The following is a 22,676-nucleotide window of genomic DNA, read 5'->3' on the forward strand; positions in this document are numbered from 1 at the left end:
TTTGAGATCCCAGATGCCCAGTCTTCAAATCCCTTTGGCTTTATTGAAGCTTGTCAGGGTTAGCTTTAACAAACTCAAGATTTCAGTGATTTAATGATCAAAACAGAAGTATGAGCCTGTGAAGTTAACTTGTGCTGGCTAAAAGTGGGCACTGCTTACAAGTAATCATAACAATTAATTAAAAACTAATTAGGAAAGTTACATCATTTCCAAGGGGGGCATTTTTTTGGCAGGGGCTGCCCAGGGAGTTCTGGAGTCCCTATCCCTGGAGGTCTCCAAGGAGGGCCTGGGTGTGGCACTCAGTGCTCTGGGCTGGGATCAAGGTGGGGATCAGCCACAGCTTGGACTTTAAGCTCCTGGAGGGACCTTGGAGGGCTTTTCCCACTTTAATGTCTCTGGGACTCTTTGCTTTCCAGCACCCACCATTTACCCCATTGGTGTTGGGGCAGGTCCACTTGAGGTAGGGGGTAGTAACACAGCTACCTCCATGCAAAACAACGATGCTGGGAATTAACGGAGAGAAAACAAGGGAGATTAGGAAAGAAAACCAGGAATTTAGGAAAGAAAAGGGGGTCCTGCCCCCGTCCCACAGGGCGCGCCACACCCAACATGGCGCCTCTCCTGAGGGCGCCGCCACACTCAAAATGGCGGGCGCGCCTTCCCGTCAGCGCAGCAACATGGCGGCAGCGGGAGCGCTTCCGGGGCGGGCGGAACTGCGCAGCGCCAAGATGGCGGCGGCCGCGGTCGGAGTCTCCTTGAGGCGCGGAGTCCCCGCACGGTTCCTGCGGGCCGGGCCGCGGACGGTGAGGGGCCGGGGCGGCCGCGGGGGCTGGCAATGGAGCGAGGGGAGGCGTGACAGAGGCGGCCGGGGGCTGCAGGGGTCCGGGATGGGGGTGGAAGAGAAGGGCGGTGAGCTGAGGGGGAGAGGGAGCTGTGGGGAGGGAGCTGGAACTGGAGTTTGGGGTCTGGAATTGGAGTGTGGGGTCTGGAGCTGGAGTGCGCGGTCTGGAGGTGGATTTTGGGGGAATTAGGGATGGACAGGAGGGCAGACCTGGGGAAGGGGCTGGGGGCAGGAGGAGGTGAAGCAAAAGGGGGGAAGGAGCTGTGGGGAGGGGGCTGGAGAGCATCTGTGGGGTGTGGAAGGGGGAATTGGGGAAGGAAAGGGTGGGAGAGAGGGTGTGTGGGGTCTGGAAGGGGGAATTGGGGAGGGAAAGGGTGGGAGAGAGGGTCTGTGGGGTCTGGAAGGGGGAATTGGGGATGGACGTGAGGGAAAGGGTGGGAGAGAGGGTGTGTGGGGTGTGGAAGGGGCTGTGCAGGAATTGGGGTGGGGCTGGAGGGGGACTGGGATGTGGTAAAATCTGGGAAGAGTGGATGGGAAAATGGGGTGGGGTGCGAGGGAATGGGGTCTGTGGGATTTGGGAATAGGGTCAGTGGCAGAGGGGATGTGGGGTTTGGGAAGGAATAGGGTCAGTGGGAGAAGGGAGGGGGCTGGAAGGGGTCTGTGGGATTTGGGAGAGGGGAAAAGGGGACGGAGGGAGGGGGCAGGAGAGATCCAAGAGGAAGTGAAATAGGGGAAAAAGGGCAGGGCTGGGGGCAGAGAGCAGCTGGGTCTGGGAAGGGTTTGGGGGAGATAAAGGACAACAGGAAATTTGAGGAGTTGTTCAGGAAAAGGTTGGGAAGAGCAGTGGGAACAGGAGTGTGGAGTGATTCTGGGAGAGGGGAGCAGGGAAGGGAAGTGGAGCCCTGGAAAAGGCTGGGAAGAGCAGTGGGAACAGTCCAGGAGAAGGTTGGGGAGAGAACTCCAGGAAAAAATGGGGATGAGCTGTGGGAACATTCCAGGAAAAGGTTGGGAAGAGCAGGGAGAGCACTCCAGGAAAAGGTTGCGAGGAGCTGTGGGAACATTGCAGGAAAAGGTTGGCAAGAGCAATGGGAACATTGCAGGAAAAGGTTGGGAAGAGCTGTGGGAACATTGCAGGAAAAGGTTGGGAAGAGCTGTGGGAACATTGCAGGAAAAGGTTGGGAAGAGCAGGGGGAGCACTCCAGGAAAAGGTTGGGAAGAGCAGAGGGAGCACTCCAGGAAAAGGTTGGGAAAAGCAAGGGGAGCAGGGCCGAGGGCGATCCCAGCAAGAACAGGATGTGCTTGGGAATTCTGGGATAACTGGGCAGGGAGAGCCTCTGGGATTTGATGGATCCAGGAGCAGCTTGAAGTTGGAATATCACTCTGGATCCTGGTAGGGGGAGCCCCAGGATATGTTTATATAAAACTTTAAAAATTTATATAAAAATACTTATAATTTTTCTATATATATAAATATGTAAATATAAAAATCTCTATGTAAATGTATGTATCTGTAATTTTTATGGTTTTATATTTATCTAAAAATATATTCATATAATGTATGTATATACATTTATCTACAGACATTATACATAAAATACTTCTATATAAGTAATGTATCTAAAACGTGTGCATAAAGATATATAGATGTAAAATATAATTATATTATTGCAATTACACATACAACCCAATATACAAATACTTATAATTTACAAACACATCTATAAATACGTGTAATTTATAGACATACATAGAATATATGAATTTGTTCCATATAAAATGCACTGTATACTTATATGTACATATATATGTGTATTTATATATATAAATACAAATATGATGTGTTCTACATAATGTGTAATATACACTGTATAAATAAATACATAAACTATAATTTTAAACACAATATATAAATAAAGTCAGCATGTAATTATGTCAGTATAATGACAGTCAGTAGAAAATACAAATGCATACATATAATTTATAAACACATACATATAATTTACAAATAAAATACACCATAAACGATGTGCACATGTGTGTGCACATATACATGCATGTTTGTGCCTATATATTTATATATAAATATATCATATACAATGTGTGATATAATCTATGCAATGCAATATATAATATATAAATGCATACAGTATAATAATAATAATAATGTGACTACATGCAGCATACAGTATACACATATATATCCACAAGTAATTCCAAACATATATATCATTTTTATATGTATAGGTGTGTGTAAATATATATGTAGTTGTTATCTTTTTAAATATTTTTTTAATATATGTGTGTATATATATATATATTTTTTTTTATAATATACACACATATCCATCTCTATATCTCCTCCTGGATCCCTCCTGGTGGGATCTGAGGCTGTTTTTCCCTGGATCTGAGGTTGTTTTTCCCTGGATCTGGGATGGGATCTGAGGCTGTTTTTCCCTGGATCTGAGGCTGTTTTTCCCTGGATCTGAGGCTGTTTTTCCCTGGATCTGAGGCTGTTTTTCCCTGGATCCAGGGTGGGATCTGAGGCTGTTTTTCCCTGGATCTGAGGCTGTTTTTCCTGGATCTGGGATGGGATCTGAGGCTGTTTTTCCCTGGATCTGGGATGGGATCTGAGGCTGTTTTTCCCTGGATCTGAGGCTGTTTTTCCCTGGATCCAGGGTGGGATCTGAGGCTGTTTTTCCCTGGATCTGGGATGGGATCTGAGGCTGTTTTTCTCTGGATCTGAGGCTGTTTTTCTCTGGATCTGAGGCTGTTTTTCCCTGGATCTGAGGCTGTTTTTCTCTGGATCTGAGGCTGTTTTTCCCTGGATCTGAGGCTGTTTCTCCCTGGATCCAGGGTGGGATCTGAGGCTGTTTTTCCCTGGATCTGAGGCTGGTTTTCCCTGGATCTGGGATGGGATCTGGGATGGGATCTGAGGCTGGTTTTCCCTGGATCTGAGGCTGTTTCTCCCTGGATCCAGGGTGGGATCTGAGGCTGTTTTTCCCTGGATCTGAGGCTGTTTTTCCCTGGATCTGGGGTGGGATCTGAGGCTGTTTTTCCCTGGATCTGAGGCTGTTTTTCCCTGGATCTGAGGCTGTTTTTCCCCGGATCCAGGTGCTCCGGCAGGCGCAGACGGCGGCGGCGGCTCCGCGGCTGAAGAAATTCGCCATCTACAGATGGGACCCCGACAAGGCCGGGGACAAACCCCGCATGCAGACCTACGAGGTGGACCTGAACAAGTGGGTGTCCCTTGGGAATGGGGCTGGGGGGCAATCCCAGCTCCAGGGAATGGCTGGGAAGGGGCTGCTCACCCCTGGCACAGAGCAGCTCCTTGTGGGCACAGCCACCATGGGTGTCATCCCAGGAAAAAGGGGATTTAAGCAGATTTTCCATGGGAAACAGCAGACACAGGCACCATGGGTGTCATCCCAGGAAAAAGCAGATTTTCTATAGGCATTGTGGGTATTATCCCAGGAAAATGCAGATTTTCCATAGGCACTGTGGGTGTTATCCCAGGAAAACACAGATTTAAGCAAATTTTCCACAGGATAAAGCAGATTTTCCATAGGCACTGTGGGTGTTATCCCAGGAAAACGCAGATTTTCCACAGGAAAAAGCAGGTTTTCCACATTTCTGGACCATCTCTGGGATGGGTTAAAGAGGTGCTGGTGGCTTTAATAAACTTGATTTATTTGGGAAGTTTGGGGGCTGCCACAGAAGAGGGAGAGCAGCTTTTCCCAAGGCCTGGTGGTGGCCTGGCAGGTGTCAGGAGCAGTGACAGGGGATGGGGTTTGAACTGAAAGAGGAGAGGTTTGGGTGGCATTTGGGTGGAGAATTCTTCTGTGGGTGAGGTTTAGATGGAATATTGGAAAGGAATTCTTCCCCATGAGGCTGGCACAGAATTCCCAGGGAATCTGTGGAAGTATCCCAGGCCAGGCTTGGGGCTTGGAGCCACCTGGGGTAGAGGAAGGTGTCCCTGCCCCTGGGAATGGGATGGGAAGGTCCCTCCAGCCCAGCCCCTTCTGGGATTGTGCATTCTGGAAGGGAATTCCATGTGCAGCTCACAATTCCCTGGGAGAGAAGGTGGGAGCTCTATCCACCCTTGCCATGGCTGTGGCATCTCAGAGCAGCTCCTGCTTCCCTGGGATCCTGGGAAGGGGCTCAGAAACCTCCCTGTGGATGCTGGGCCTGGATTTCCCTGAGCTGCTCCAGAGGGATCCATCCCAAACCCTTCCTGAGGGATCCAACCCAAACCATTCCCAAGGGCTCCTCTGGAGGGATCCATCCCAAAGCCTTCCCAGGAGCTCCTCCAGTGGAATCCACCCCAAACCCTTCCTGAGGAATCCACCCCAAAACCTTCCCAAGGGCTCCTCCAGAGGAATCCACCCCAAACCCTTCCTGAGGGATCCACCCCAAAACCTTCCCAAGAGCTCCTCCAGAGGAATCCACCCTAGACCCTTCCAGCATCTCCTCCAGAGAGATCCACCCCAAACCCTTCCCAAGGGCTTCTCCAGAGGAATCCACCCCAAACCCTTCCTGAGGGATCCACCCCAAACCCTTCCCAAGGGCTCCTCCAGAGGAATCCACCCCAAACCCTTCCTGAGGGATCCACCCCAAACCGTTCCCAAGGGCTCCTCAAAAAGGATCCACTCCAAACCCTTCCTGAGGGATCCACCCCAAACCCTTCCCAAGGGCTTCTCCAGAAGGATTCACCCCAAACCCTTCCCAAGGGATCCACCCCAAACCCTTCCCAGTAGGTCCTCCAGAGGGATCCAACCCAAACCCTTTCCAGAGGGATCCAACCCAAACCCTTCCCAAGGGATCTACCCCAAACCCTTCCCAAGAGCTCCTCCAGTGGAATCCACCCCAAACCCTTCCTGAGGGATCCACCCCAAACCCTTCCCAAGGGCTCCTCCAGAGAGATCGACCCCAAACCCTTCCCAAGGGCTTCTCCAGAAGGATTCACCCCAGACCCTTCCCAGGAGCTCCTCCAGTGAACCCACCCCAAACCCTTCCCAAGGGCTCCTCAAGAAGGATCCACCCCAAACCCTTCCCAAGGGCTCCTCAAAAAGGATCCACCCCAAACCCTTCCAGAGGGATCCACCCCAGACCCTTCCCATGGGCTCCTCCAGAGGAATCCACCCCAAACCCTCCAGAGGGATCCACCCCAGACCCTTCCCATGGGCTCCTCCAGAGGAATCCACCCCAAACGCTTCCAGGAGCTGCCACTCCCACCCAGCCCTACTCAAACCCCACAGGAGCCACAGCTCCGGTTTTGGGGTGGCTTTGCCCCAGTGAACAAAGCCTGGGTGGTGCCCTGGGTGTAAAATGACAGAAATTGTCCCCCAGTGTTTGTCCTGTGTCCCTCGTGACTCACAGGGCCAGGCAGGGCTGTCACAACCTGACCCTGAGGAGAGGTCACTCAGTGGTCACAAGAGTCTGACCCACCCTGCTGCTCAGAGATCCCTGTTTGATCCCTGGGATTCACACAGAATTCATGGGAATTGTTAAAAACCCTTTTAGGTGCTGCTGAGTGTGGGTGCAGGGGTCAGACCCTGCACTGGGGGCTCTGATTTGGGATTTGTGCCACAGGTGTGGGCCCATGGTGCTCGATGCCCTGATCAAGATCAAGAACGAGATGGATTCCACGCTGACCTTCCGCAGGTCCTGCAGGGAGGGTAAGGACAGCACATTCCCACCTGGAATGGCCTTGGAGTGCTGGGTGTGCTGGGTGTGGGAGCCCCAGGGAGCTCAGAACCCCTCCCCTGACATCCCTGGGGATAAAACACCCGAGTGAGCCAGGGAGGAAAACTGCTCTGAACCCCTCTCCTGCACCTGTGGGGATAAAACACCCAAATAAACCAGGGACTAAATCTGCTCTGAACCCCTCTCCTGCACCTGTGGGGGTAAAACACCCAAATAAACCAGGGAGGAAAACTGCTCTGAGCCCCTCTCCTGCACCTGTGGGGGTAAAACACAAAAGTGTGAAACTCCTCAGAACCTCTCCTCTTTCACCTCTGGGGATAAAACACCCAAATAAACCAGGGAGTAAAACTGCTCTGAACCCCCCTCCTCCACCTGTGAGGGTAAAACACCAAGGTGTGAAACTCCTCAGAACCTCTCCTCTTTCACCCATGGGGATAAAACACCCAAATAAACCAGGGAGGAAAACTGCTCAGAACCCTTCTTTTCCCACTGTGGGGTAAAACACCCAAGTGAACCAAGGAGTTAAACTGCTCAGAACTCCTCCCATCTCTGGGGATAAAACACCAAGGAGTAAAACTCTTCAGAACCTCTCCTCTCACACCCATGGGGATAAAATACCTGAGTGAGCCAGGGAGTAAAACTGCTCTCAACCCCTCTCCTCCACCTGTGGGGATAAAACACCAAGGAGTAAAACTCCTCAGAACCTCTCCTCTTTCACCCATGGGGATAAAACACCCAAATAAACCAGGGACTAAAACTGCTTAGAACCCCTCTCACCTCCCAGCTCTGGGGATAAAACACCCAAATGAACCAAGGAGTAAAACTGCTCAGAATCCCTCTCCTCACACTTCTGGGGATAAAACAGCTGAGTGACCCAAGGAGTAAAACTCTCCTCCACCCATGGGGATAAAACCAAGTGAACCAAGGAATAAAACTCAGAACCCTTCTCCTCCCACTGTGGGGTAAAACACCCAAGTGAACCAGGGAGTTAAACTACTCAGAACTCCCTCCTTCCATCTCTGGGGATAAAACACCAAGGAGTAAAACTCCTCAGAACCCCTCCTCTCACTTCTGGGGATAAAACACCCAAATGAACCAGGGAGTAAAACTCTTCAGAACCCCTCCCACCCATGGGGATGAAATACCCGAGTGAACCAAGGAGTAAAACTGCTCAGAACTCCCTCCTCCCATCTCTGGGGATAAAACATCCAAGTTAACCAGGGGGTAAAACTGCTCAGAACCCCTCTCCTCCACCCATGGGGATAAAACACCAAGGAGTAAAACTCCTCAGAACCTCTCCTCTCCCACCCATGGGGATAAAACACCCAAGTGAACCAAGGAGTAAAACTGCTCAGAACTGCCTCCTCCAACCCATGGGGACAAAACACCCAAATGAACCAGGGAGTAAAGCTGGAGTTGGTGCTCCCAGGGTGTAATGACACAGTTCTGAGCTGCCAGCTCCAGTAATTCCTTCCACAGCTCCCAGTTGTTCCAGTTTCTCTCCCAGTCTGGTTCTTCTGCCGCCTCCCAGTGCGTGGGGAGATCAGGGAGAGATTCCAGCAGCGAGGCTGAGAGGGCAGGGCTGGAGTGGGAGCAGTGGGGGCTGTGCCAGTGCTGCTGTGGGAATCAGACTGGGTGAACTGGGAGAGAGCACTGGGGACTTCGAGGAACAGCTCCAGGAATCTTCTCCTTGGCCCTTTGGCCGAGGGCAGGGGTGGATTGAGGAAAAGGGCACCGGTGATTTGGGGTTGTGGCTGCTCCCAGATCTGGTTTGGGGCTGCTCACAGACTTCCCCTGGGAAAAACTCCTGAGTCACGGGTCACACTGGGCTGTGGGAGTGCATTCCTGGCTGGAATAACTGGATTTTGGGTCCTGGTGAGCTGTGGGAGTGCATTGCAGGCTGGAATGGCTCTGGATTTAGGGTCACACTGGGCTGTGGGAGTGCATTCCTGGCTGGAATGAGTCTGGATTTAGGGTCACACTGGGCTGTGGGAGTGCATTCCTGGCTGGAATGAGTCTGGATTTAGGGTCACACTGGGCTGTGGGAGTGCATTCCTGGCTGGAATGGCTCTGGATTTAGGGTCACACTGGGCTGTGGGAGTGCATTCCAGGCTGGAATGGCTCTGGATTTAGGGTCACACATTCCTGGCTGGAATGGCTCTGGATTTAGGGTCACACTGGGCTCTGGGAGTGCATTCCAGGCTGGGATGACTCTGGATTTTGGTCCTCCTGGGCTGTGGGAGTGCATTCCAGGCTGGGATGGCTCTGGATTTAGGGTCACACTGGGCTCTGGGAGTGCATTCCAGGCTGGAATAACTCTGGATTTAGGGTCCTGCTGGGCTGTGTGAGTGCATTCCAGGCTGGGATGACTCTGAATTTCGGGTTTTGCTGAGCTATGTGAGTGCATTCCAGGCTGGGATGACTCTGGATTTTGGTCCTGCTGAGCAGTGGTGTTGCATTCCAGGCTGGAATGACTCTGGATTTCGGGTCCTGCTGAGCAGTGGGAGTGCATTCCTGGCTGGGATGACTCTGGATTTAGGGTTGTGCTGAGCTATGTGAGTGCATTCCAGGCTGGGATGACTCTGGATTTAGGGTCACACTGGGCTCTGGGAGTGCATTCCAGGCTGGGATGACTCTGGATTTAGGGTCCTGCAGAGCTGTGGGGATGCATTCCAGGCTGGAATGACTCTGAATTTCGGGTTTTGCTGAGCTGTGTGAGTGCATTCCTGGCTGGGATGACTCTGGATTTTGGTCCTGCTGAGCAGTGGGGTTGCATTCCAGGCTGGGATGACTCTGCATTACCGAGGTGGGTCTGCAGGCAGGGGCATTCTCAGGGCAGGCAGTGCCTGTGGCTGTTTTGTCTGGGGTGGGAATGGAAAGCAGCACTCCTGAGGCCCCTTTTCCTCTGCAATCTGCACGACAGGGCAGGAATTCCACACGGGCTGGGGCTCCCAGACAGCCACAACTCTTGCCCTGAATATTTTCCCTGCACAGGACGGGTTTTCAGGCTGGGCTGGTTCCATCCTGCCCCTCTGTGGCTCCCCCAGTCCCACATTCCTGCTGCAGCCCTGCTCCCCTCCCAGCTGGCTGGAAAATGCCTGGGAGCCTTTCTGCAGTGGGAGGAACCTCGTGGCACTCCAGGGACACCCTCAGAGGGGTCATTCCATCCCTTTGTTGGGCTATTTTTGGGCCCCTGCTGCCTCCTGTCACCTTTGGGAGGGCAGTTTGTGCCCTGGGAATGGGCACGAGGGCAGGGGGGGAATGGGGTTACATTCCTGAATTTCAGGGATGATTTGGGGCATTTTATTCCCCTTCTGTGAGGAGAGGCTGTGGCAGCTGGGCCTGTTTGTTGCAGAGATGGGGAGGCTGAGAGGGGATCCCATCAATCCCTATAAATATTTCCAGGGGGTGCCAGGGGATGGTGCCAGACCCTTCCCAGTGGTGCCCAGAGACAGGACAAGGAGCAGCAGCCACAAATTAAAACACTAAAATTCCATTAAAACACAAAAATTCCTGCTGAACCTTTGCAAAAACAGTTCTTTTCCTGGAGTGGAATTCCAGCTCCCACTTTTAGAGGGAAAAAGGGTGGAGTGAGGTTTGTGAGTTTGCTGTCACTTGGATCCATCCTGTGACCTCCAAGGCTGTGAAAGGAAGGGCAGTGTCAGCCTGGATTCAGGTTTTAGGGGGAAAAAGGGATGCTGAGCACCTCCTCTGACTGCTAATCCCATGAGTAGCTGCTTTACTCCAGCTTGGATCCATCCTGTGACTCCCAGCACAGACAGGAAGGACAAGACCAGGCTCAGTCGGGGCTTTTAGGGGCAAAAAAGGTTGGACAGAGCCCAGGGAGGTCCCAATCCCCCCTGGACACGTTCCAGTGCCACCTCACCTGCTCCAGGGCTGGGCTGGAAGATTCCCAGAGGTCCCTCCCATCCCTGCCAGCCCTGGGGTTCTCTGGCTGAGGAGGCTGCAGCAGTTCCCCATGTTTTAATGCCATTTTTGGTTGTGGTTTTGATTTTTTTTATTTATTTCATGCCTCTCTCGGCTCCCACCTCGTGCCCCAAACCTGAGAGCAGAGCTGGATGTTCTCCCCTCCCCAAATCACACCCAAGCCCCCTCATTTGCTGCTGGGGAAGGAGCTGCCCCATGGAAAAAGGGGTTTTGGTGCTGGTGAAAGCAGCTCCCGTGTTTGATCCCTGCTGAAGTTAAAAAACTCTCAGCCCCAGTGGTGAATTCTGATCTTCTCCTCATTTGGGGCATTTGTGGGATGGATGAAGACCCTGGTGGAGTGGGAGGAGTTTTTTGGGAATCTGATGGATTGGGAAGAGGTTTTCCAGGACAGGTGAGGACACTGATAGAACAAGAAGGGTTTTTTGGGGATGGGTGAGGCCTCTGGAGGAGCAGCAGGAGGCTTTTCCAGAACCTGTGATGAGATTTTCTGGGGTGGGTGAGGACCCTGGTGTGGTCAGAAGAGACTTTTTGGGGTTTGTGTGGATCCCAGCAGGTTGGGAAGAGCCTTTCCAGGAGGTTTTCTGGGATGGGTGAGGACACTGATAGAACAAGAAGGGTTTTTGGGGATGGGTGAGGCCTCTGGAGGAGCAGCAGGAGGCTTTTCCAGAACCTGTGATGAGATTTTCTGGGGTGGGTGAGGACCCTGGTGTGGTGAGAAGAGATTTTTTTGAGGTAAATGAGCATCCCAGCAGGTTGGGAAGAGCCTTTCCAGGAGGTTTTCTGGGACAGGTGAGGACACTGATAGGACAAGAAGGGTTTTTGGGGATGGGTGAGGCCTCTGGAGGAGCAGCAGGAGGCTTTTCCAGAACCTGTGATGAGGTTTTCTGGGGTGAGTGAGGACCCTGGTGTGGTGAGAAGAGACTTTTTGGGGTTTGTGTGGATCCCAGCAGGTTGGGAAGAGCCTTTCCAGGAGGTTTTCTGGGGTGAGTGAGGACCCTGGTGTGGTGAGAAGAGATTTTTTGGGGTTTGTGAGGATCCCAGCAGGTTGGGAAGAGCCTTTCCAGGAGGTTTTCTGGGACGGGTGAGGACACTGATAGGACAAGAAGGGTTTTTGGGGATGGGTGAGGCCTCTGGAGGAGCAGCAGGAAGCTTTTCCAGAACCTGTGACGAGGTTTTCTGGGGTGGGGGAGGACCCTGGTGTGGTGAGAAGAGACTTTTTGAGGTAAATGAGCATCCCAGCAGGTTGGGAAGAGCCTTTCCAGGAGGTTTTCTGGGACAGGTGGGGACGCTGGTGTGGTGAGAAGAGACTTTTTGAGGTAAATTAGCATCCCAGCAGGTTGGGAAGAGCCTTTCCAGGAGGTTTTCTGGGACAGGTGAGGACCCTGGTGTGGTGAGAAGAGACTTTTTGGGGTTTGTGAGGATCCCAGCAGGTTGGGAAGAGCCTTTCCAGGAGGTTTTCTGGGGTGAGTGAGGACCCTGGTGTGGTGAGAAGAGATTTTTTGGAGGTAAATGAGCATCCCAGCAGGTTGGGAAGAGCCTTTCCATGCGGTTTTCTGGGACAGGTGAGGACCCCAGTGGGTTGGGAAGGGGTTTCCCAAGACCCTGTCAGGTTGGGAAGAGTTTTGTTTTGGGATCCTGGTGGATTAGGAAGAGCCAAGCAGAGTTTCCCCAGGACAACCCAGGGGGATTTTTTGGGGGCCAGGAGGGAGAATCCCACACTTGGCTCTGCTTTTCCCCCTCAGGGATCTGCGGCTCCTGTGCCATGAACATCGCCGGGGGCAACACCCTGGCCTGCATCAAAAAAATCGACAGTGACCTCAGCAAAGTCACCAAAATCTACCCCCTGCCCCACATGTACGTGGTGAAGGACCTGGTCCCGGTGAGTGCAGGGCTGGCATTGGCCAGGGGACAGCCTGGGCTGGGCGCAGGGCGTGGCAGCTGCCACCAGGGCCAGGTGTCACTTGGGTGGGTCCCAGTGACTCAGTGTGTGCTGGCCTGGAATGTGGCAGCTTTGGGGAGGGAATGGCACCTCCTGCTCGGCTGTTGAGGTGTGAATTGGAGGTGAAGCTGTGCCAGGAGGGGATTTAGGTGGGATTTTGGGAAGAGGCTGTGCCCCCGAGGGTGGGGCTGAAGGGAGGGGTCAGGGCCCCACGGCGTGGACAGCAGGGGTGGGATTTGGGGGTGGGGATGTTCCCTGAGTCTCCTCAGCCCCATAAGCAGATCCCTGTGCTTTTCCTGCCCCAGGACCTGAGTAACTTCTATGCCCAGTACAAATCCATCGAGCCCTACCTGAAGAAGAAGGACGAGTCCAAGGAGGGCAAGCAGCAGTACCTGCAGTCCATAGAGGACCGCCAGAAACTGGTCAGAGCTGCAGCTTCAGTGCTGAAACCCTCCCAGAGCACCCCAGGGTCACAGCTGAGCCCTCAGCCCCTTCCCAGTCCCACAGGGTGGGACACAGCCCCACAGCTCAGCACAGGGAGCTGGGCTTGCCAGGGGGGCTCTGATCCCATTGCCCCCCATCCCATTCCCCTGTGGAATTCCTGCTGCTGGGAGCACTCTGCAGGCTCCAGGCTGGAGCATTCCAGTGGGGAGAGGGTGTCTGGCTGTGCTCCCACCTCACTGGGCTTTTGCAGCCTGGAAGGCTCCTGGGAGAAGCTCAAGTGCAAGATTTGGGGTGTCTGTCTTGAGCAGGGGGGATTTTGAGGGGAGTTTTTTGAGGCTGGAGGAGGAACAGCTCATTACAAGGCTGATGGTGTGGCCTAGGGTGGATTTCCATGGCTGCCACAGGGATTAGGGGTTTTTCCTCTGAGCTGCCAGGATGGATCCATCATTCCAGGATTCCAAGCTCAGCCTGTCCCTGCTCCACTGGGGAGGCACCAAATCCCCATTTTGGGAGGGAGAGGTGGATGTGAACAGCAGGAAGGGAGGCTGAGCAGAGGGGTTCAGTGTCTGCAAGCTGACATCCCATAATAATAGCCCCTGGTGTGACACCTGAGCAGCCCCAGGGCTGGACAGGCTGCAGGAATCTCTGTCCAGAGGCAGCACTTGCAGCTTCTCTGATCCCTGTGAGCTCTGAAGGGACTTTCCCTGCCCTGGGAGTCCCCTCCTCAGTCAGGTGGGAACAAGGAAACTCAAAAGCCCCACCTGGAAAACGGCTCTTGATCCCTTTGCTGGAATTCCTCTCCCTTTGGGATCAGCCTGTGTGCAGGAGAATCTTGGATTTGGCTGAAAAATTCCAACTGCACCTTTGGAGAGGTGCAGTTAAAAATGAGATTGGAGTGAGGAGAGGGAGCTCTGCCCTCGGGGCTGGCAGCTCTTCCCAAAGGCTTGTTAGGAGCTGCTGGGAATTCTGGCACCAGGAATCTCCCTGAACTCAGACTTTTATCCCAAAATAACTTTCAGGAATGTGAATTAAGCCAGGTTGGGCTCTATCTCTGTCTGGGTGAAGTTGCTGGGCCAAGGGAGGCTTGAGGGACCCTGAGCTCCTCAGTTTCCTGTCCAGGATGAGAAATCAGCTCCTCATCCCAGCAGGAATGAGCAGAACTGCCTGGATCACTTCCATATAGAACTCAGCTCCTCCTGTGCCTGGAATAAACCTGCCCATAAAAACAGGGAAGTGATCCAGGGGGGAAGTGATCCAGGATGTGCCAGGTGCCCTCAAGGACAGGCTGCACCCAGGGCTGCCAGGCAGACTCTGCCCTCCCTTCCTGCTCAGCACACCTGGGATTGTCCACTGGGGACAAATCCCTGCCTGTCCTGGCTGGGATGGGCTGGGAGGAGCTGGGACTGCAGGGGAACCAAGGTGGGAGTGCAAGGGAACCAAGGTGGGAGTGCAGGAGAGCCCAAAATGGGAGTGCAGGAACCCAAGGTGAGAGTGCAGGGGAACCAAGGTGGGAGTGCAGGGGAACCAAGGTGGGAGTGCAGGAGACCCCAAATTGGGAGTGCAGGAACCCAAGGTGGGAGTGCAGGGGAACCAAGGTGGGAGTGCAGGAGAACCAAGGTGGGAGTGCAGGAGAAGCAAAGTGGGAGAGCCCAAGGTGGGAGTGCAGGAGAGTCTGAGGTGGGAGTGCAGGAACCCAAGAAGTGCAGGAGAACCAAGGTGGGAGTGCAGGAGACCCCAAATTGGGAGTGCAGAACCAAGGTGGGAGAGCAGGAACCCATGGTAGGAGTGCAGGAGCCCAAGGCAGGGGTGCAGCAGAACCCAGCAGCTCCCCTTTCCTCTCCAGACCCCTTTTCCTTCCCCTGCTGCCCCAGATCCTGGTTCACTGTGTGGCTCCTGGAACCATGGAATGAATACCCTGAGCTGGAAGGGGGCCACAAGGAGCCTGGGGGGACCACAAGAACCATGAGGGGACCACAAGGAGTCTGGGGGGACCACAAGGACCTTGGAGGGACCACAAGGAGCCTGGGAGGACCACAAGGACCATGAGGGGACCACAAGGACCATGGGGGGACAACAAGGACCATGGGGGGGCCACAAGGACCCTGGGGGGGCCACAAGGACCCTGGGGGCCCATGAGGAACATGGTGGGGACCACAAGGACCATGGGGGGGACCACAAGGACCATGTGGGGACCACAAGGACCATGGGGGGGACCACAAGGACCATGTGGGGACCACCAGGAGTCTGGGGGTACCACAAGGACCATGATGGGGGCACAAGAGCCATGGGGGGACTACAAGGACCATGGAGGGACCACAAGGACCCTGGGGGGCCACAAGGACCATGGGGGGGACCATGAGGAGCCCGGGGGAACCACAAGGAGCCTGGGGGGACCACAAGGATCATGGGGGGACCACAAGGACCTTGGAGGGACCACGAGGACACTGGGGGGACCACAAGGACCTTGGAGGGACCACAAGGACCATGGAGGGACCACAAGGACACTGGGGGGCCCACAAGGACCATGTGGGGACCACAAGGACCATGGGGGGACCACGAGGACACTGGGGGGACCACAAGGACCATGTGGGGACCACAAGGACCCTGGGGGGGCCACAAGGACCCTGGGGGGACCACAGGGACCATGTGGGGACCACAAGGACCATGGGGGGACCACAAGGACCTTGGGGGGGACCACAAGGACCATGTGGGGCAGCTCCTGGCCCCGGTCTGGGAGGGTCAGGATTGTTCCCCTCAGGAATTGCTGCCTCACACAGGAGCTGCTCCGTGGGGACAGGGGTGGATCCCCTGTGTCACCAGCCCCGTGGTGACAGCGTGCCGTGTCCCCTCCCTCGCAGGACGGGCTCTACGAGTGCATCCTGTGTGCCTGCTGCAGCACCAGCTGTCCCAGCTACTGGTGGAACGGGGACAAGTACCTGGGCCCCGCCGTGCTCATGCAGGTGAGGACAGACACTTTGTCACCTGCCAGTGTCACCTGCCAGTGTCACCTGCCAGTGTCACCTGCCAGCATCAGTGTCACCTGGCCGGTGTTGGTGCCTTGGAGTGGCTGCCTAGAGCAGAGGCCACACAGGGTTAAGAGGATGAAGTGAGTATTTATTAAAGGCTTCAGTAGGCACACCTTGGGCAGTCAGAAACCTCTGAGGCTACACCCACAATGGACAATGGGCACGAGTTTTTCAGACAATTATAAATTTTTAACCCCATTTGCATATCAGGGGTTCATGCTCCAATTACAGCTTCAGGTGATGAAGTCATTTACCCCCAGTTTGCTGCCCCCCAGCTCATTTTGTTTATACTTTTTGGGGTCTGAGGCTGGAGGGGGTCCTTGAGTTTCAGGCCCAGAGGAGTTGTTGTGTCCCAGCAGAATGGGAGAACAGCAGCTGGCACTGTGTGGAGCTGGGCACTAATGCAGCACAGGATCTGAGAAATACAGAATAGAAAATCCTCAGGCATCAATGTCACCAGCCTGGCCTGGCACTGCTGGGTGGGTGTCACTGTGGGATCCCCAGCTGGTGCCAGTAGGATGTGTGTCCCAGCAGTGTCCCCAGCAGTGTCCCCGTCCCAGCAGTGTCAGTGTCCCTGTCCCAGCAGTGTCAGTGTCCCTGTCCCGAGCAGTGTCCCTGTCCCAGCAGTGTCAGTGTCCCTGTCCCCAGCAGTGTCCCAGCAGTGTCAGTGTCCCTGTCCCAGCAGTGTCCCAGCAGTGTCCCTGTCCCAGCAGTGTCCCAGCAGTGTCCCAGCAGTGTCCCCATCCCCAGCAGTGTCCCAGCAGTGTCAGTGTCCCTGTCCCCAGCAGTGTCCCAGCGGTGTCCCAGCAGTGTCCCAGCAGTGTCCCTGTCCCCAGCAGTGTCCCAGCAGTGTCCCTGTCCCCAGCAGTGTCCCAGCAGTGTCAGTGTCCCTGTCCCGAGCAGTGTCCCCGTCCCAGCAGTGTCCCTGTCCCAGCAATGTCCCCGTCCCAGCAGTGTCCCTGTCCCCAGCAGTGTCCCAGCAGTGTCCCCGTCCCCAGCAGTGTCCCAGCAGTGTCCCAGCAGTGTCCCCATCCCCAGCAGTGTCCCAGCAGTGTCCCTGTCCCAGTCCCAGCAGTGTCCCCATCCCCAGTAGTGTCCCAGCAGTGTCCCCATCCCCAGCAGTGTCCCTGTCCCAGCAGTGTCCCAGCAGTGTCCCCATCCCCAGCAGTGTCCCAGCAGTGTCCCTGTCCCAGTCCCAGCAGTGTCCCCATCCCCAGCAGTGTCCCTGTCCCCACCAGTGTCCCTGTCCCAGCAGTGTCCCAGCAGTGTCCCCGTCCCCAACAGTGTCCCCAGCAGTGTCCCAGCAGTGTCCCTGTCCCCAGCAGTGTCCCTGTCCCCAGCAGTGTCCCCAGCAGTGTCCTCATCCCCAGCAGTGTCCCAGTCCCCAGCAGTGTCCCTGTCCCCAGCAGTGTCCCAGCAGTGTCCCTGTCCCAGCAATGTCCCTGTCCCCAGCAGTGTCCCAGTGGTGTCCCAGCAGTGTCCCCATCCCCAGCAGTGTCCCAGCAATGTCCCTGTCCCAGCAGTGTCCCTGTCCCAGCAGTGTCCCAGCAGTGTCGCTGTCCCCAGCAGTGTCCCAGCAGTGTCCCTGTCCCAGCAGTGTCCCTGTCCCCAGCAGTGTCCCTGTCCCAGCAGTGTCCCTGTCCCCAGCAGTGTCCCTGTCCCAGCAGTGTCCCCGTCCCCAGCAGTGTCCCAGCAGTGTCCCTGTCCCAGCAGTGTCCCAGCAGTGTCCCCATCCCCAGCAGTGTCCCTGTCCCCAGCAGTGTCCCTGTCCCCAGCAGTGTCCCCATCCCCAGCAGTGTCCCTGTCCCCAGCAGTGTCCCTGTCCCAGCAGTGTCCCAGCAGTGTCCCTGTCCCCAGCAGTGTCCCAGCAGTGTCCCTGTCCCCAGCAGTGTCCCTGTCCCCAGGCTTACCGCTGGATGATCGATTCCCGGGATGAGTTCACGGAGGAGCGCCTGGCGCAGCTGCAGGACCCGTTCTCGCTGTACCGCTGCCACACCATCATGAACTGCACCCGCACCTGCCCCAAGGTACGGGGGACACGGGGACAGGGGGGGACACAGGCTGGCATGGGGGGACACAGGGGACATGGGGGCATACGGGGACATGGGGGGACACGGGGACATGGGGGGACACAGGGACGTGGGGGACATGGGGAGGCACAGGGGGGACAATGGGTCACAGCCTGGCTTGGAGGGACATGGGGCATGGACTGGCATGGAGGGGACATGGCCTGGCATGGGGGGACACAGGGCACAGCATGGAGGTGACATAAGGGGACACAGCCTGACATGGAGGAGACATGGGGCATGGCCTGGCTGGCAGGGAGGGGACACAAGTCACTGGGGCAGTGTCACACCCTGGCATGGAGGGGACATGGAGCACAGCCTGGCATGGAGGAGACACGGGGCATGGGCTGGCACAGGGGGACACAGCCTGGCATGGGGGGACATAGGGCACAGGCTGGCATGGAGGGAACATGGCCTGGCATGGGGGGCACACAGGGCACAGCCTGGCATGTAGGGCACACAAGTCACTGGGGCAGTGTCACACCCTGGCATGGAGGGGACATGGAGCATAGCCTGGCATGGAGGGGACACAGGACATGGGCTGGCACAGCCTGGCATGGAGGAGACACGGGGCATGGCCTGGCAGGGAGGGGACACAAGTCACTGGAGCAGTGTCACACCCTGGCATGGGGGGACATGGAGCACAGCCTGGCATGGGTGGACACAGGACACAGGGCACAGCCTGGCATGGAGGGGACACGGGGCATGGGCTGGCATGGGTGGACGCAGGACATGGGGCACAGCCTGGCATGGAGGGCACACAAGTCACTGGGGCATGGAGGGGACACAGGACATGGGGCACAGCCTGGCATGGAGGGGACACAGGACACGGGGCACAGCCTGGCATGAAGGGGACACGGGGCACAGCATGGCATGGAGGGGACACGGGGCATGGGCTGCCATGGAGGGAGCAGTCAGGTCACAGTGGCAGTGCCAGCCCTGCCATGGCACCAGGACATGGCGCTGTCCCCCAGCCAGGCCTGGCACTGCCAGGGATCAGGGACAGCCACAGCCTCTGGGAATTCCATCCCAGGGCCTCTCCTCCCTCACAGGGAGGGTTTATCCCAACTTCCCACCTAAAGCAGCACGGGGACTCCTGGAGTGGTTTGGGTTGGAAAGGACCTTAAAGTTCCTCTCACTCCATGGCAGGGACGCCCTCCACTGTCCCAGGGTGCTCCTGCAGCCCCATCCAAGCTGCCCTTGGACACCTCCAGGGCTGGAGCAGCCACAGCTTCTCTGGGAGCTCCATCCCAGGGCCTCTCCTCCCTCACAGGGAGGGATTTCCCCCAATATCCCACCCACACCTCCCCTCTGTCACTTCAAACCACGTCCCCTTGAACTGTCACTGCCTGTCCCCATCCCTCCTTTTCCCAGCTCCCCCTGAGCTGCAGCAAAGCCACACTGAGGTCTCCCCATCCCTTTTCCATCTCTTTTCTGGAATTCTTGGTGGTTTCCATAGGAAAAGATCCTTTCATGTCCCAGTTTTCCCCAGACTTCCCTGTTTTGGGGACACCCAGAGCTCCCAGCAGAGCCAATGCTGGGTTCAGCTTTTCCTCCTCTGACCCCAGGATTTGGGAGCAGGGCCTGCCAGGAGAGCTCCAGGAAATTTCTGAGTGCTCCAGGAAATTTCTGAGTGCTCCAGGGAATTTCTGAGCACTCAGGGAATTTCTGAGCATTCAGGGAATTTCTGAGCACTCCAGGGAATTTCTGAGTGCTCCAGGGAATTTCTGAGCACTCAGGGAATTTCTGAGCGATCCAGGGAATTTCTGAGCACTCAGGGAATTTCTGAGCGATCCAGGGAATTTCTGAGCGCTCCAGGGAATTTCTGAGCGATCCAGGGAATTTCTGAGCACTCAGGGAATTTCTGAGCGCTCCAGAGAATTTCTGAGCACTCCAGGGAATTTCTGAGCGCTCCAGGGAATTTCTGAGCATTCAGGGAATTTCTGAGCGCTCCAGGGAATTTCTGAGTGCTCCAGGGAATTTCTGAGCACTCAGGGAATTTCTGAGCATTCAGGGAATTTCTGAGCACTCCAGGAAATTTCTGAGCACTCAGGGAATTTCTGAGCATTCAGGGAATTTCTGAGCACTCCAGGGAATTTCTGAGCTCTCAGGGAATTTCTGAGCACTCAGGGAATTTCTGAGCACTCAGGGAATTTCTGAGTGCTCCAGGGAATTTCTGAGCACTCAGGGAATTTCTGAGCACTCCAGGAAATTTCTGAGCTCTCCAGGGAATTTCTGAGTGCTCCAGGGAATTTCTGAGCATCCAGGGAATTTCTGAGCTCTCCATGGAATTTCTGAGCACTCAGGGAATTTCTGAGCATCCAGGGAATTTCTGAGCTCTCCAGGGAATTTCTGAGCTCTCCAGGGAATTTCTGAGCTCTCAGGGAATTTCTGAGCACTCCAGGGAATTTCTGAGCATTCAGGGAATTTCTGAGCCCTTCCTGTGCAGAGCAGAGGGAGCTTTCCCAGTGTGGCTGTGTCTCTCCCCAGCCTCACTGCTCCTGTCAGGGCTCGACCCCAGAGCTTTCATCATCCCAGAGCAGGAAAACCCCACAGCCCTGGAGTCAGGCTGTTCCCAGGCTGCCTCTGGAAATCCAGACACCCATAAAAACCTGGAATTCTGTCCTGAATCTCCCTTTGATCTCCATCAAAGCCCAGCTCCCAGGGACAGTTTGGCTCCAGGGGCAGGAGGGGAGCTCCAGCTCCGTGTCCTGCTCCAGGCTGGGCTCTTCCCAGGGAAACTGAGGCTGGGATGGGGCAGAGCTGCACCTGGACCCCCTGGAATTCCCACTCTGCCCCAAAACTGAGGCTGGGATGGGCCTGGACCCCCTGGAATTCCCACTCTGCCCCAAAAGTGAGGCTGGGATGGGCCTGGACCCTCTGGAATTCCCAGTTTGTCCCCAAACTGAGGCTGGGATGAGGCAGAGCTGCACTTGGACCCTCTGGAATTCCCAGCCTGGCTGGAGTCAGAGCTGGCCCAGTCCTGAGCCTCCCTGGGCTGGAAAGGAGGGTTCATGTCAGGGATTTTTAGGGAAAAAAGAGGTGTTGAGGAGCTCCTGTAACCAATGTTTTAATGAGTAGCAGCACATTTGTGAATTTGCTACAGTTTAAATCTGTCCTGCAGTCTCCCAGCACAGAAAGGAAGGACAATATCAGCCAAATTCCAGCTTTCAGGGGATAAAAAAGTGGGGTAGCAGCAGATTTGGGAGTTTGCTGTCACTTGGATCCATCCTGAGATGTCCCAGGGGTTGGAAGGAAGGACAGAATCAGCTCAACTCCAGCTTTTAGGGAAAAAAGGGATGCTGAGCACCTGCTCAGTGCAGAGAGGAAGGACAATATCAGCTGAATTCCAGGGTTTGGGGGGGAAAAAGGGGGAGGAGCTGCAGATTTGGGAGTTTGCTGTCACTTGGATCCAGCCTGTGACCTCCCAGGGTTTGGAAGGAAGGAGAATGTCTGGCTGAACTCCAGGGGTTTTTTGGGAAAAAGGGGTGCTGAGAACCTCCTGGACCAAGTATTTCTATGAGTAACAACTCATTTGTGATTTTATTGTGGTTTGAATCCCACCTGTGACCTCCCAGTGTTTATAGGAAGGACAGAACCAGCTCAACTCCAGGTTTTAGGGGGAAAAGAGGTGGAGTAGCAGCAGATTTGTGAGTTTGCTGTGGCTTGGGTCCATCCTGTGACCTCCCAGCTTTTAAAAAGTGACAGAACCAGCTGAATCCCAGCTTTTTTTGGGGGAAAAAAGGTGGAATAGCAACAGATTTGGGAGTTTATTACAACTGTAACCCATCCTGTGACCTGCTGGGGTTTGAAAGGAAGGAGAGTTCCAGGTTTTAGGGGAAAAAAGGTGGAACAGCAGCAGGTTCAGTAGGGGATGAGGAGGAGGGAAGGGAGGAGAAGGAGGAAGAGGGAAGGGAAGGGAAGGGAAGGGAAGGGAAGGGAAGGGAAGGGAAGGGAAGGGAAGGGAAGGGAAGGGAAGGGAAGGGAAGGGAAGGGAAGGGAAGGGAAGGGAAGGGAAGGGAAGGGAAGGGAAGGGAAGGGAAGGGAGGTGCTGCAGCCCCCCCAGGGTCTGAGCAGCCTCTCCCACAGGGGCTGAACCCTGGCAAAGCCATCGCTGAGATCAAGAAGATGATGGCGACCTACAAGCAGAAGGCAGCGACTGCCTGAGGGCTGAGTGACCCCAGAGTGACCCTGGAGTGACCCTGGAGTGACCCCAGAGTGACCCCAGAGTGACCCCAGAGTGACCCTCACACCTGTGCCAGGGTTACCTGTGCACCTGCAATAAAGGCTGTAAAGAACAGCTCAGGCTCCATCCTTTATTATTCATTTATTACTCATTTATTATTCATTTATTAATTCCCCTTCATGGAGTGTTTTGCCAGCCCACAGCTCTCAGGGCTGGGAGGGTCTGGGAATCCTGGGATTGGCTGGGAACAGGGAATGGGGGAAGGATCCTGAGCCTGAAATCCCAAAACTGAGGGTTTGGAGCTCCCAGGAGGCAGGATGGGGACAGATCCACCAGGAGCAAGTCTGGTTTGTATTCCTGATTTCTTCTCCAAATCCCAGAAAAATGGGATTTTTTTTTAGGGATGAATTCTTCTCTCTGATATTTTTACCTCCAGATCCCAGATCCACCAGGAACAAGGTGTTCTCTTCCCACCCCATGAGACCCTGGTTTGTATTCCTGAGTTCTACTCCAAGTCCCAGGA

General features: G+C 55.1%; 1 protein-coding gene and 1 long non-coding RNA gene across 2 annotated transcripts; both read left to right on the forward strand.

Annotated features, from left to right (window-relative positions):
• The first annotated feature begins 619 nt into the window (after positions 1 to 619).
• SDHB (succinate dehydrogenase complex iron sulfur subunit B) lies at positions 620 to 22,267 on the forward strand. The gene is made up of 8 exons (XM_054647791.2): positions 620 to 803; positions 3,953 to 4,077; positions 6,431 to 6,516; positions 12,235 to 12,371; positions 12,737 to 12,853; positions 15,734 to 15,835; positions 17,806 to 17,928; positions 22,057 to 22,267. Exons 1-8 carry the CDS (start codon positions 645 to 647, stop codon positions 22,132 to 22,134), a joined length of 927 nt encoding a protein of 308 aa, XP_054503766.2. The 5' UTR covers positions 620 to 644; the 3' UTR covers positions 22,135 to 22,267.
• LOC143695665 (uncharacterized) lies at positions 12,860 to 15,727 on the forward strand. The gene is made up of 3 exons (XR_013185102.1): positions 12,860 to 14,294; positions 14,383 to 14,404; positions 14,449 to 15,727. It is a non-coding gene; the product is annotated as an uncharacterized LOC143695665 (long non-coding RNA).
• Positions 22,268 to 22,676: the final 409 nt, after the last annotated feature.

This window comes from Agelaius phoeniceus, chromosome 24 (genome assembly GCF_051311805.1).
Source record: "Agelaius phoeniceus isolate bAgePho1 chromosome 24, bAgePho1.hap1, whole genome shotgun sequence".
NCBI classification, from domain to species: Eukaryota; Metazoa; Chordata; class Aves; order Passeriformes; family Icteridae; genus Agelaius; species Agelaius phoeniceus.